General features: G+C 46.4%; 1 protein-coding gene across 2 annotated transcripts in view; it reads left to right on the forward strand.

The window, feature by feature from the left end:
- Window positions 1–638: 638 nt before the first annotated feature.
- Window positions 639–15,654, forward strand: part of adcy5 (adenylate cyclase 5) — a 54,297-nt gene continuing 39,281 nt past the window's right edge. For both annotated transcript variants that reach the window (XM_077001763.1, XM_077001764.1), the window contains exon 1: window positions 639–2,724. In XM_077001763.1, the coding sequence (XP_076857878.1) occupies window positions 1,807–2,724 (918 nt within the window). In that variant the 5' untranslated portion in view covers window positions 639–1,806. The remainder of the gene's footprint in view (window positions 2,725–15,654) is intronic.

Raw genomic sequence — 15,654 nt, forward strand, 5'->3', positions numbered from 1 at the left:
ATATAAGTCCATTCTCAACTTTCCGTGTGTGTGTGTGTGTGAGAGAGAGAGAGAGAGAGAAAGCATGGGATCTGTGAGTGAAGCAGTGTAATTTTAAATGCTCCTTTTATGCAGGATAAAAAAAATTGAAAAAGACTCATTGAAATTTGAAAGGTCAGTTTACAGTGTCAGTAATGCATTTTGCTTATTGTAGAGAGCAAAGAAAAGCACGTTTGTTTTCTAACAGTACGTGTACAGTACTTTCCCCACATGTATGTGTCTCTGACGATCATAATTGGTAAACACATTTTCATGCAAAACGCTGGGAGCGATGCTAAAATTTAAACAGACGGAGAACACAAAGTTGCACACATTACGTGATAAACAATTCGCTACTTGTTATCAAATGAATCGCCTGTTTCTGAATGGGCTAAATTCGTCTGATTTGGTATAACTGAGAAGGTCATGGGCTTGGTGTTGGTCATAACTCCAGCTGTATGTGAGGAACCATCCCCCTTAGACAAATGGACCGGGAGGGTCGAGTCGGCTCTTCTAGTGACACGCGCCTCGTCCAATAGAAGGGCGAGGGCAAAAGTTACTTAATCACACACCCAATCGGATTGGTCGGGGGGCGGGCCTTGAAAATCATACTTGGTTGAATGGCGATACAAAGACTACTAGCACAGAAACGGGTGACGCGTGATCAATAGTGATCATCTGCCTGGTGAATCTGCATGGGAGAAGCGATGAAGATCACCCAGTGAAGGCGACAGCGGCGATTCGAGTGCCGGACCCACTCGACGTTTGTGCCGGAGGAGAATCTCTCACATCAGTGTGGTTGTGGACCTGGACGTGTCCACCACGGGGGACGGTGGAGGAACAGCTGTGAGGTCATGACAGCAGCTCTAATGTTCTCCTCTTATAATGAAGGAATATACTGGAGTTGGGCTCGTGAGTGTCACCCTAGGGAATCTTCTTCTTGAAGGATGAACGTGATTGGGTCGTGATTGTTCCGAACATGGGGGGGTTTTGCACATGACCATGTCGTGGGCAGCCACCACACGCGCAGGTGAACATCTCGCCTGGATCAATTAACCAATTGATCACTGCGGACTGCACGATGGAGTCGTTTTGTGCACTTTCGGGCTCGGTTCGGGCGCTTGGGTTCTTGTTTGGAGCACATGTGGGACGAAGGCATTTAGGAAACGTGATGGAAGCTCGGTCCGTTCTGGCTGGTTTGCTGTGAAATGACACGGACTGCGCAATTACTGTTTTACAGCAAGTGATCCAGTCAGGAGGTAAAATGATGAATACCGGTAACGCATGTGGGGAATATTCCCTGTGCAGATGGGATTACTTCCAGTGATGCTTTGGTTGTCCAGGGTTACGTCCCCAGGGATTATATATTGTATGTTTAATTATTTTAAGTGGTCTCTGAAGTATTTTGAGTCAAATTTTATTTTAAAGGTTTAAGTCTTCAGAGAGTTTTCTTGTATGAATTAGCACCTTTATTTTTTTATCTCTTCCATCAATGGCAGAGTTCACACAAAAATGAAAACTGTATTTCCAGCAGTTGTTTTCAGGTCGCATTTATTTGATAAAACGGCGTTGTGATTGATTACATAAACATGACAGGACTAACTCCTTTGGGTTTGAAACAACCGGACCAGAATATGATTACATGGGCTTGATGTCGTAACCAAATCACACAATGCTTACAGAAATGGGGTGTTTGTGAAAACAGCTCAGTCCTGAACACGATTGTAAGCGTTTTCTTTTGGACTCTGAGGGGTTTAGCCTGTGAGAACTTTCTGAACCTGCTAGATCATGTCCAGATCCAACAGTGTGAGTCCACCCGGCGTCGGTGGTGTGGGTCTGAGGGGAGGGACGGAGCTAAGATCTGCTTGGGGCGAGTCCGAGTCCGTAGCCAACGGATGTCCATACTCGACTAGATCCTCCAGCAAAAAACTCACACGGTCCAACAGTCGATGGAGGGAGGAGGATGATTTGGACCGACAACCGGGACGAGCCACCACAACCGTTAGCAGGGTCAGCTTCAGGTCCAAGTCTGCGTGGCAAGAGCATGGGGAGGAGGGTCGAAACAATAACCGACCGTCCCCGAGGTACGCGGACGGGGAAGTGAGACCCAGGTCCGTGGAGTTGGGTTTGGAGGACAGAAGACCCAAGCGCGAGGAAGAGCTCGTGCCACAAGTCCACTTCTCCATGGTCGCGTGCTGCAGCGGCGTGATGCGCATTTTCAGATCCAAGAAGTTCCAGTCGGAGAAGTTGGAGAGGCTGTACCAGCGCTATTTCTTCCGACTGAACCAGAGCAGTCTGACCATGCTGATGGCCGTCCTGGTGCTGGTGTGGGCAGTGATGCTGGGGTTTCATTGCGCAGGAGGGACACACAATGTCACATACGTGGTGGTTTTTTCCATGGCTATCTTGCTCATCCTCATCCTCATGGTCGTGTGCAACCGAAACGGGTTCCATCAGGACCACATGTGGATCGTCTGCTATGTAGTGATCCTGCTGGTGCTCGTGATGCAGGTGATGGGTGTGCTGCTCGTGCAGCCGCGGAGCGCCTCTGAAGGCATCTGGTGGACGGTGTTCTTCATTCATGTCATCTACACACTCCTGCCCGTCAGGATGCGCGCCGCGGTGTTCACTGGAGTTATACTGTCAGCCATACACGTGCTGATCTCTTGGAAATTAAACGAAATGGACGCATTTCTGTGGAAACAGGTGAGTTTCTCCGTACTAGCCAATCAGACGTTGAATGTGCGTGAGCTGGCTTTATCTATAGACAAATGACTACCAACAGCCGGTATTCGCTGTTGTAAAATAGGTGCGTTTCCTCGTATTTTGCTCCTGTGTTAAATGTACCTGTGTTCAAATTCCAAACGTCAAGAGTCCGATTTAAGGTTTGGCATTGATCAACTCGATCATCTGAGCTGAGAATAGCAAGATGGGTAATTAAGTATGTTCTTTACCTTGATGTTTTTGTGGGTCTGTGCATAAAGGCGTTCCTTCATTGAACCCTCTAAAATCACTATAGGATTGCCAGTGTCAGCACACACACAGCAGTTCTGTCCACATGGATGGGTCTCTGACGTGCCAGGAGTGATGTGCTCTAGCAAGGGAGAGGCACTTTTTAGGGTTCACACACAGTGTGGGAAACCTATTTGTAATTGTTAGGGTTTTTCTTTACTGTAGTTTTTTTCTGTAGCTTTCTGATATTTTACTTGGAATGCTGAATCACTCTTTTCTACTGCTCATGTATTCTTGTTAGATATTACTGATAAGACTTCAGGAAGCAAAGTCGTTTTAGGACGATAAAGGGTGGCCTTTTTAGGGGTTACTCTCATGGTACTTGTAGAACGTGTTTTGTGCCTGTTGCTGTTTAACGAGTCACAACCGTACGGCACGAAACCACCTACATTTAGTTAATTCTAAAGCGAATACATTTACGCCGTCCTTTATTGGATGAATCATCTCGTCTCACTTACAGGAGCTGCTGGTATTTTTGTATGCTTCCCTTTTAACAGTGATTGCAGGGAAGAAATTCGTAGGAGTGTAAGGACTGTAATCAGTCGATGATTGGAAGTGCGCAGACGTAATGCGGACGTAATGTAGGTTTGAAAGCCTGATATATCCTGCACAGCTCGGTATTCTTTGAAGATCCATTATTATAGTTCATACATGTTTTGTGTATGAGAGCGCATCATGTCTTAACTCTGCATGCCTGTCCATGCAGGCTAGTTTTAATGGGTTTGTATATGTTGATACTCTGTTTTTGTTTTTTTTTTAGTATTCCTGACATGATTACCAAATATTCTTGTAGCACCACATGGCACTAAGTGGAAACATGCCCAGTCTTGCATTGGAGACACCCTCCTAATGAACTGGAGGCTGATCAGTCTTTCCATGTCTGGATGTCGGAGGCGAGGAGAAGGGGTGGCGACACCTAGCCACATTTTAGCTGAAGAGTTTGGAAGGAAATACAGCTTTGGTTGAAGCATGTGAGCGTGAAGAAGAGAAGGCCGTTATCAGGTCCGTTTGGGCAACATCTCCAAGCTTTTTGTTACTCTGTCCAGTTTGGGATATTTCAATCTTTGCGTCGTGTCTTGCACACCCACTTAAGGGCCTTCATTATTCCCCCATGTATGAGGAGGGTAGTGAGGCGGTGAGTCGTGTTCCTTCGAGCGCTACCTTACAGATGAGCAGGACACTGTCTGCAGAAGTATGGACTGTCTCCTGATGGCTCCTCTGTCTCCATTGTAAGTGTCGTTAATGGTGGACAAGGGGTGAGGGCCCCGCTGGGAGGAGACGGCACGGCGTCCTCCGCTCAGCGGACGTCCAGAGACGTGGACGGTGTCCTGCCTGGCACGCCTCCAGCTGTAGCAAGCTGTCCGGCGGCGATGGTGGTAATCGAAACGCCCTGCACACTGCGACGTGCAGACTTGCCAGAATTCAAAACAGATGACCCTCCCTGAAGGGTCTGCTATTAATTGTCTTTGGAGGTTCAGCGCTGCGTGGAGGCATGGGGCCTCCTCCCTGCCTGGATCCAAGCGCTTGCTTCTCAGATCGGCTTCCTTAACAAAACGGCGGCCTGGGAATCGTTAAAGATCAGCCGATCGATCCCAACGCCCCTTTATAGACTCTCATTCAGCTCCGTATGATGTTCGCACTGAGATTTTGGATCATTTGGTTTTGTGATGAATTTGTTACCATGATAAATATAACCACAAAGGAAGCCAATCCCAGTTCTATCAATATGTTGTTTCTTGATAATTATATGATTTTTTATTTTTTTTTACTTCCGGTGTAAAGATAAGGGGTCGTTTACCTCACCACCTCTACCTTGTCCCAAATGAACACACACCTGAGCTAGTGCTTCCTGTATCTTAGCAACCAAAGGCTTTCAGCGTAACACCTCCCAGAAGCACTTAGTGCCATCCTGTTAGACGGGCGTCTTTTCATCTCTTAACCCTCCAGTGAGCGCGCTGTTGCTCCAATCCAGCTGCAGATTGAGATAATTAAGACACAACTGTCTCTGGTTCCCTCTCGCCTCTCCACACTCTCCCCAGTGGTCACACGTGTGTTATTTGTCATTGTCGTTCCCTTTTCAATCAGGACTAAGTGTATAGGCTGCTTGCTGATGTCTGAGATTCATCATGGGCTTTTCAGAAGGAAATGGGTCCTGGCCAAAAGGTCACGGTGCAAGACGCTTCTGTGTTAAGCCTCTGATAAATGTGGAACGTCACGGAAGGTGCAGTATACACCACATGCTTTCTACCATTTTGTCACCTCGCATGCCCACATTTGGCCCTCTCAAACACCCACACCAAACACCAGAGGACATCAGGAGGATGCCTGGTCACACCTGGTGTGATTGCTGTCTTGGTAGCAGTTGTTTGACATTCTTATTGAGTGTCAGGTTACTATTACTGGCACATTTTCTCTGTTTAGTTCCCTGTTATGTTAAGAAAACATCTCCATGTCTCTTTGCATGAATTTCCATCAATATTGACACAAACCGATCTTGTCAATATTTGGCCACATCCTTCCCCTTGTGTCTGTTTGAAGTCCTGCCTCTTAACACGATAAGAGCACGATATGTTTGCTTGTTATGTTTGCAAGTTAGAATTACTGTAGAAACTCAGGCGTGCACCCGTGAAAGCAACATGTACCTGCCATTTCTGGGGTTTTCCCGGTTTCCTCTCCATGTACTGCCTGCAGCACCTTTACTCTAATTTAAAGTGCTTGTTAACTCCGACTGACGGTAGCTCTTGTGTTGATCGTTTCTGCATGATCTGATCCACCTGGCTGAGCTTCTCCAACATGGGCAGGAAGAACTGGCACCCTGAGTGGGTTATACTATTGTTGAACATAACTCCTCCTTAGAAAGAATAATGTGTAATTATTGTTTGAATTCAAATGTAGCATGACCGTGATATGAAAAGGCTCTTCAAGAGTGTTTGTGTTTAATAATGCTAATGCAAAAATCTCTGCAGGTTTGAGGTTCTCAAAGCCATGTGTAAAAGTAAGAGTGGACATCATTGGATTTTCTTTTTTTTTTTTTTTTTTTTACCAACCAAATTGTATAATCTGATTACTGTAAGTCTAATTCTGTTGTGTAGAATTTTTGCACTGAACAGCACACTAAGTTCCTATTTTGTTTCAATAGCTAACTTGGAATTGAGGAGATTAGGATTAGTAGAGACGAAGGTGAAACTTGCTGAGGATAAATATTGTTCGGCGTGGTAGCCATTTCCCACCTACAACCCCTTACCATGTTTGTACTGCGTGTGGTGGTCTGTCTACCCCAACCTGGTGAGCATTACATGTACAGTCGTTTATAAATGCCATTGGACATGATGAAACCCTCATTGCTTTGCCTTGAAAATCCAGTCTGTGACCTCTAAGGCAATAATGTATAATAAAGCCATGGCATGAGGATGTATGCATTCTGGCCCAGTTTCTGATGATGTTTCCATATACATCTTGTTGTGGCAGTTCTACAGATGAGCGGTCCAAATAAGTCTTTATAGCAGGCTCTGTAACCATCAGGTATGTGAGTAGATACTTCACAAAAGAGGTTTTGGTTTTAACAGGTCAGAAACAATTGAACGAAAAGGGTGTGCGTGTGCGTTACAGACCGAGTCTCTGTCAGGATTTACATGTGTACATGTGTGCAGTACCGTACCGTATGTGCCAGTAAATTAAACTGGTTCCTGTTCCGTGATGCGGATTCAAATCCAAGAGGGTCTTTTGTTTTTGCAATTTCTGATCTTTTTTTTATGTTAAATCTTAACCATGTTAGATATTTTGATAAAAATTCTTAAAATATAAATATGTCTTGCTAGTGTTCTCTGAGTGGCATGTTTAAATGCCCCTGTGCAACAGGTCACGACTCTTTTGACCTGCAGTATGTCTTTGCTTAGGCAGAGACATACAGGCACCGTGAACTTCATGTTTCTGGTGCCAAATTCAGATCCTTCCATCACCTTGAGGCAAAAGGAGCCTTGACCCTTGACCTGTCCAAGCATGCCATCATGGTTGAGTTTTTTTTTTTTTTTTTTTAAACCATTTCAACATGCTAGAAATGTTAATGTGCCTGATTTATACCACATGGCAGTCACATTACATATGAGCTACTGGAATGTACAGTTTGTGAAAGAGGAACGTGTCCATAATAAAGAAACAGCTCTGTGTGGTGTCATTGTGTTGAGCATAAAATGCTTTATGCAATTACAAAGTTTGTGCTTACTGCAAAATTTGAAAAGTACTGGGTCACTGGAAAAACCCAAGATCCTGACGTTGGAGGTCTTCAAGTTAGATGTCTAGAAGTTCGACGTCTCCTGGCAGTAGCAAGCTTTCCAAAGGATGCTATAAAACTGAACTTGGCATAAGGGTTGCTCACCCACATAAGCGATGTTGCTGTTTTGCAACCGTCTGCGTTAGTGAGCAAGGGGCACGTTCAGCAATTCGCTGGTCTCTGGCTAGCGCTTGTGCCTGCCCGCCAGGGTCACGACCGTGTTTCGATCTCGCAAGCCCTGCAGGAGTAGGAAAAAGAGGGTCCTTTTCTAAACGCCCCACTGTGACCCATTATCGCAGACATCAGATAGATGCCTCTTGTCTATTGGACTTTTGTTCGAGGCTGGGACCGCTGTGTGCCTCGTGCGGTTCCTCTTTCAGAACGGCTTGGCTCGCTCTCATCCCCAGTTCCTGTCATTAACACCTAATGGGCCCTTTTGATACTTTGCTGCCTTCGGTCTACATGTTTTTGTTTTTTTCTTTTCTTCCTCCCAGCGTTAGGAGACTCTCCAGTATGTGACGTGCTCTCTGGATGACTGTAGGAACCCTGATCTGCTTCCATCCTGATGTTGCTATACACCGGAAAGCCGTCATTGCCAAAGCTTCTTGACAAAGTCGAGAATTCTCTGGACGTTAAGATCTCTCCTTATTTAAGATGGTGTACCAGGCGTACACAAACTTAAACATTAGTTTCTAGACATATTTTAGACATGTTTTTTAGAGTTTTGTGTATCCTAATGTTGACTCGGTGGACTTTTTATATTTATCTCATTTTGCTATATTGAAAGTCACATAGGCTTAAATTTGTAAAGCTACAGGGAACTAAACTACAGGCACTTCCTCATTAGGATACACACCTACAAAAAATGTCTCTGTGCAGAAGGTACTAGATTTCGTCTATATTTGGGAATACTCTGGTCACCTGTACCCGCAGGTACCTTTACCAGTACCGTAGTATCTGACGAGCCTGCAGATGTTGGCGCTACAGCGGGTCAGGAGATACGACGCTACCTCGGCCCCCGAGGTCCGAAGGCAGCCTCGTTCACGTTCACACGTGCGTCTCTGGCTGAGCGGGGAGCTGTCCGATCTCTCGCTGCGCTGGGCGCGGTCTGCTAATGGGCCGCGGGTGTGCCAGTGCAGCGTTGCCATGTGGAGATTCCAGGATGTTAACAGATTTTTCCCCCAGTCCTGCCAGTGTCCTGCTGTTTACACACAGCTGCACACGCTCTGCAGGCGTTGGAGGGCCACCGTTGCAGCTGACGCCAGAACTCGGCCAGTTTTCTAAGAATTCGTATGAGATGATCCCTTTAGGCATGGCTTAATATTTTCATATTCCACAAGCTATTCGACTGGTCTACAGAGCAGAGTGAATTTTCAGTGAGGTGCCACAAATTTTCCATTTTAGACTTTAGATCCATGTCTCATCCTCTTTCACACGTATTGGGGGTCGTGCTCAATTGGGTTCCTACCACTGGAATGTTTTGACAAGATTTCTTTTTTTCTGTTAATTTTTTTCAAAGTCTCTGGTTCATTTTCAGAGACACCTTCGTGGGTGTGCACTGCTGCTCATATAGCAGGACGTGGGAACACACTCGGCGTTTGAGGTTGAGCGGCATTTAATAAAATTTCATCTCTCTCAGTGTTTGAGGTTGAGCAGTGTTAATAAAACATCACCAGTGTGCTGTAGTGGCTTGATTGGATGAAAACAGGATGTGATGTTTTAGTGAAATGTTGGGTCAGCGGACATGGAGGCGTGATGGTGTCAGTGGTGAGCCTGGTCCTGTCGGTGAGCCAGGGGTGTGATGGGGTCAGTGGTGAGCCTGGTCCTGTCGGTGAGCCAGGGGTGTGATGGGGTCAGTGGTGAGCCTGGTTCTGTCGGTGAGCCAGGGGTGTGATGGGGTCAGTGGTGAGCCTGGTTCTGTCGGTGAGCCAGGGGTGTGATGGGGTCAGTGGTGAGCATGGTCCTGTCTGTGAGCCAGGGGCGTGATGGGGTCAGTGGTGAGCATGGTCCTGTCTGTGAGCCAGGGGCATGATGGGGTCAGTGGTGAGCATGGTCCTGTCTGTGAGCCAGGGGCATGATGGGGTCAGTGGTGAGCATGGTCCTGTCGGTGAGCCAGGGGTGTGATGGGGTCAGTGGTGAGCATGGTCCTGTCTGTGAGCCAGGGGCGTGATGGGGTCAGTGGTGAGCATGGTCCTGTCTGTGAGCCAGGGGCGTGATGGGGTCAGTGGTGAGCATGGTCCTGTCTGTGAGCCAGGGGCATGATGGGGTCAGTGGTGAGCATGGTCCTGTCTGTGAGCCAGGGGCATGATGGGGTCAGTGGTGAGCATGGTCCTGTCTGTGAGCCAGAGGCTAGTAGCTGTTCATATTTCATCTTCACCTGTGGAGGAAGGACAGGCGCTGTGCAGGAAGTGAAGTCACGCTAATTCCGTTCCTTCCCAGAATAGATTTGCCAAAGTCGATATATATACATACTAGTGTAAATAAGAGTATGAAGTCTGTAAAAACAGTCAGTGTGTATGTAATGTGTGAATCATTAACAAAATGTGGTGAATTGGATAGAGTAGTGCTTGTGTGTGTGTGCACAGACAAATTCATGAATAAATGTCTACATGGTATGCATGAAAGTGTCCTGATCAAATGTTGACAGACTGTCGGGTAAGATTTGTCTAGTCAAAGTAATTTCGGGATATTTCTTTTCCTCTTCCCAGTTTGAAACGATTCCATAAGCAGCTAGAGATTGGGTGAGATTCTTGACTAAATGATTCATCAGCACGTTTTCTTCTAAGATTGTTCTTCGATTGTACACCTCTCTCTGGATGGAACAATAATTGATTTATTTATTTTTTTGTCTTCGTTTAGTTAGTCTGCTGGGCATAAATCTCATGAAAGTTATTCATTTGACACCTCCCAACCCTGACAAGCCTGGACCCGTTTCTCAGTTTTCACCTTTTTCGGTCCTTGATGTGGACACGGCCTAAATCTGTGTGATTATGCGTTGAGCTGTAATTTTGAAGTGCTGCTCCAGAGGACGGCTCTGTGTTCCTCCTGTGACTGCGTGTCGTCTACCGCTGTATTTCCCACACTCTCCGGCTTCACGTCTCTAGAGGCACTGCGGCCATTTCTTTCTTTTTTTTTACCATATCTCGCAGCCAGATAGGGGTAAAAATACTCTTTTAACTCTGTCTTCTATTTCCTGTTGGGACAGTTGGGCTAAAGCGCCATCAGTTACTCCTCTTGACCCCATGTCGTCGTTTATGAACAAATGGGAGATATTGTTGCCACAGGATTATGTCTGGATGATTTGGGAACTCCCCGCGTTCCGGCTGGTGAGATTTCTCATCGTAATGACATCATTTCTCAACTACCCTTTGTAGGGACCATGTGGTATGAACCCCTGTGTGTTACCATATGAGGGCTGTGATGGTTATCGTTGGGATGGACGTGTTTCTCCACTTGTGAGGTTGCCTGGCTGCTCCCCTTCCCTCTCCTCCCACACCAGCGACACACTCACCAGTCACTCAAGTCAACTGGGAGTGTTGCAAACTGTATCGCCAAAGTTTGGGAGATTTGAATTTCAGACTTCATGATTAAAAATCATGACTTGCCAGGTCAAACATTTATGCCCACCAAGTTTGTTCTGTATTTTCATTTGCAAGTAAAAAAAAAACTTAGAAAAATACTTGGAATCTATTTACAATAAAAATATTGGTTAGATGTGCCACTATTAAACCTGCTGGAACAACAGTTTTGATTTCATTTAATGTGGTTGTAGTTCACTGATCTGTTATTCTGAGTGACCTTTCTGTGAGTATAGTAGTGCATATCATTTGAATGTCATTAGTGGGCCATAGAACATAGCAGAAATGCATAATTCAGAGTAACATGTCATGTGCTCAGTAAATTGGGGTCAGAAAAAGCATAAAACATTGAAGTTTCCCCGTCTTTCTGCACTTGCTCGGTTCTCTCCTCATAGCCACAGGCGATCTGCCAGACCCTGTATCCTTCCTGAAGCCGCTTTCACTCCACTGACCTCCACAGGTCATTTGCCTGTCCTGAACGCGCCCTCTCTCTACGGCCCCGTGCGCCGTGTCTGCTACCTGTCCCTCAGGGCGCGCAGCCTCTCGTGAACACGGCGGCGGGAAACCGTAGAGCCGGGACGCTATGCAGATATCGCTTCCTCCAAGGGAGCGTAAATGCTTTCCTCGTGCCATGGGCGATGGCGTGCGCTCGTGTCCCAGGGTGCGTGTGCCGAAAACAGGGAGCCTGGTGTGGCTACCACGTGACATAAACAACACCAGGCACGCACACCGGGGCCCTGGCTGGATGCCGTGATGGCAGAGCTGGCGTGCGAAGGCAGATCTGTCCCGAGCCCTAGCGGGACGTGGGCGTGGCATCGGTGAGAGGACGGCATGCCGTGAGAGGGCCTCCAGTCTCTGTGTTTGTTTGATGAGATCACGACATGTGCATATCAGACCAGGTTACATTACTTGTAATACTTCGATAAAAGCATTGCAAGACTTTGATGGTTACGTGCTTACGGAGAGATACGAGATGCACGAGATTGGGCCCCATGCACTCTCATCCAGTGGGCCCGGTGGAGGGCTGCCCGTTTCACTTTTGATTGACGGTTGGGCGATCAATTCGGTAAAGGGAGGTGAAGGCGGGGTAGGTGTAGCAGTGCAATATTCAGCGTCAGCGTGACGTGGTCAGGGACATGGACTGACGTTAGTGACTTGGCAAATCGACACCATTCCAGCAGCGTCAGGCTAGCTCAGCTAAACGGAGGTCCTTTCTTTTCCATCTCCTTTGAAGATATCAAAGAGAACGTTTTAGATTCATACCTAATGTCTGATCAGCCCTTCCTGGGTCCTGATATTTAAAAGAGCTTAGGAGTCCTGGCTACTCGACCTTAAGTGGACTTGACCTTTACGTTATATATATTCTTATTCCACTGATGACATGATGTAAACTCCGAAACATGGACACACCAGAAATATTTAGTCCCTGTTTGCTGTGATGCAAGTACCGGAGCTCACACAGATCCATCTTGCTGTGTCACGGTGATGTGTTTCAGCTGTGTACGGCACTGTGTACGACACAGATCTTTTTTTTTGTCCCGCATGGTTTGTGTTAATCTGTGAGAGCGCTGGCGGTGAATACCGTTGCTTATACACTTGAGACGACACATAAACGCACGGCTGTTATCACTCTCAGGTTTGAAATGAAACCGGCGTGTGTTTGTTTGAACAGCCCCGCGGAACCTCACCCAGAAATTACCTCAGTGTGAGCATCTTAGAAACGGCCCGCTTGTGTTCGGGTTGTTGTCGAGCGTGGTGGGGGGACGGCCTCGGCCCCCGTCGAAGAAGCCGGCGTGTTGTTTTCCCTCAGACAGACTCTACCCACTTGAATGGTGGGGGTTGCGCTAAACTGGCGCTAATGCGGAGGTTTCCGTGGATGCTGTATGCAGATGGAGCTCTGGGTGTCGGCTTGTTTGTGCTGGCCACTAGAGATTAACCTGAGCTGATTCGCAGAGCCATTGCCACGGCAACTGAATGACACCTTAACAGTCTCGGTGGCGAGAGCTTCAGCAAACAGCACTGCAGTAGATGGACTGGCTGGGCCAGAGAGAGAAGCCAAGATAAATAATAGACAGGGTACTACGAGTGAGTCGGGCCCTTTTTCCATCTTATACTGGACACTTTGAACACTTGCTGTGCTGTGTATCGAGTGGAATGAAGTTTGGGGTGGGTGGGTGGGTGTGTGTGTGTGTGTGTGTGTGTTGCATGGATGTGCATGCGTGAATATTAATGTACACGTTCATGCATATGCATGTGTCTGAGTCATTTCTCTTTTTAGACAGTAAACCTCTTGTTTGAGATCTAGTTTAAAATGGTCCCATAAATTACAGATTGTTCTGAAGAAGAAGTAGTCATTAGGAGAAGTGCAATATACACAGCTTATCATTACGCTGTGGTTCCAGGCAAGAACATCCCTCTCAGATCTCGGATCTCAGATCTCTCTCCAGCAACGTCCTCCTGAGGAGCAGCAGCGTGGTGCGGCCTTGCCCGTCGATGACGCCACTACGCACGCCACTCTGCCACACGACCACCTCGGGTCGCCATCCTTCACCCATGGCAAAAGTAGCAGGCTGGTTTTTTTTGGGACACCTTCAAATCACCTAGGAGATGCATGGCTGCGTGTTTACTTCGCCCTGTTTGTGAACTCTTAAGCTCGAGGATTTGAGGTGCCTTCTGAGCAGCACTTGACCGGTATCTTACGGATATTCTTAAACAGTCAGGGCACAGTCACAAGGGCCGTGTCTTCTCTCCCATACGTGACCCTTGCTGTTCTCCGAGTGTGAGTGTGAGCACTGTGAGGATGAAACCCGGGGGAGCGCTGTTGCATGGCCGGGCCCGTCTGCAGCTCTGCTCCTTTCCAGAACCACCAGCTCCACATTCCCGTGGGCCGATCTTCCGTGGTCTGTGCGGCTCGCGGTTTGTGTTTCTTTTATGGTCTTGTAAAACAATAAGTGCGAGAACATTTGGGTTCCACTTAGGGTGCGTGTGATTTATCGTACGTGGCAAGCGCACAAGGACTATTGCAGTGGAAAACGCCAGCAGGCGGCTTTGGACAGCCCGGGTGAGGGAGAATTGTAAATGTGCTTTATTAATATGTCCAGCGTATGGTTTCGAATATGTCCGTGCCAGATTACCACTCTTTGAAGTAGGGGTGGCTGTCCCCGGGGCCGGCTGTGTATGGGGGCTCGGGCGCGGGCCGCTGCTCAGTTGTGGTTTTTGTGTCTGTGATCATTCAAATCGGGATATTGCGAAGTCTTATTGCGTTATTACACAATTACACAAATTTTCTGTCTCGTGCTCCTGTGTTCGTGCAGAGGGATAAACTCAAACGCATCACTAGTTTCTGCGTGCTCATTTAAAATTGTGATGGGCACATCCACTGATCTGTGGATTCCTAAAACCTCCGCTCTCTTGGGAGAGTCTGCATTCCTGGAACATTAGTCCAAACTCTAAACTTGTGGCACGTCACTGGTGTGACACTTGTGTAGTAACAGGAATGGGTGTTTTCTATATAAGGCGTGTGTTTGTGGCAGAAATGTCCATGGCTAGGATTGGCGGGGCACCTTATTAGTGGTAGTCTGCGTTAGCAGCTTTCGAGTTCTATAATACGGGCTCAACAGCCCCAAACAATGCTGACCAGTGTCCACGTGTCTGCCCCAGTGCAAGTATAATCCATTAACCATCAAAAGGTGAAACACGTGAATTCTGAAAAGACATTAAGCACTTAAACAGCAACCTATTTTTAGATTTATCTCTGACTTTGCCTCAGCCGTTGCCATGAAAACAGCATTTCACGCTGGTTTCCCCTGATCCGGTGATGTTTTTCATGTATGCATTAATTCTGATGGACAGTTGTACAACATATTAATAAACACATACAAGCAAATTAATTGTTTTCTGGAAGATCCTTGCAGTTTAAAATGGAATGATTTTCTGGGGAAGGTTTGTCCACACAAATTGGTCAAATAGATGTGCTCATACCTGGCACTGTAAGTAGAATAGTGAACTTGTAACTAATATTATTTATGACTATTTATCATGTAAAACATAAAAAAAAGAAGGATGGGGTAAAAAAATAATGATAACCATTTGTATTTATTTGGAGTGCAGTGTTGTTGACACTGCAAAAAGCAAACGTCTAAGTTACAATTTAGAAAATAAATCTTTTTAAATAAAGCCAGCCAACATTTACCTGTGTCACATTAAGATAAATGTTTTACATTTTGTAATCAATTATGTTGCAAATAAAATATGGAATATAACACCCTGCTCTGAAGTACTAATTGGCGCCATGTGGGAATAATTCTCTGTAAAGTTTTAAGCCTTTGCAGTATTTGAAGAGCTAAATATTAATCTAATAAAAAAGATAAACTATCTGTCCCTTGTATTACTGATGAAAGCAGCTCCTCTGTTGGAGGTGTATTATGTGAGTAAGAAAAGTGAAATTTTTTATTATAAACTCCATGTACTTATGAAACGCTGTGTGTATTACCTGGGGAAATGTCACGTGATCCAGAGTTCTTAAGATGGCTGATGAAATATGTGTTTTCATTGGGGTCTACGTAGAGAGGTGGATTCTTGTCCTGCTCTTTGAGTAGCATCAAAACTGAGAGTAAGAAACAGCCGTGTGTAATGGTACTCTGCTGGTCCTACATTGCTTGCGTGCCAAGTTTAACCACATGAACCACCTGGATGCTGCCATCCTCACAGCTGATTCCCGCTTGGGACTGAAGAACTGTGTCTGCTGCTCATCCAGCACTAGCCTGACCTGGGACC

The sequence above is a fragment of the Brachyhypopomus gauderio genome, chromosome 4 (genome assembly GCF_052324685.1).
Source record: "Brachyhypopomus gauderio isolate BG-103 chromosome 4, BGAUD_0.2, whole genome shotgun sequence".
NCBI classification, from domain to species: domain Eukaryota; kingdom Metazoa; phylum Chordata; class Actinopteri; order Gymnotiformes; family Hypopomidae; genus Brachyhypopomus; species Brachyhypopomus gauderio.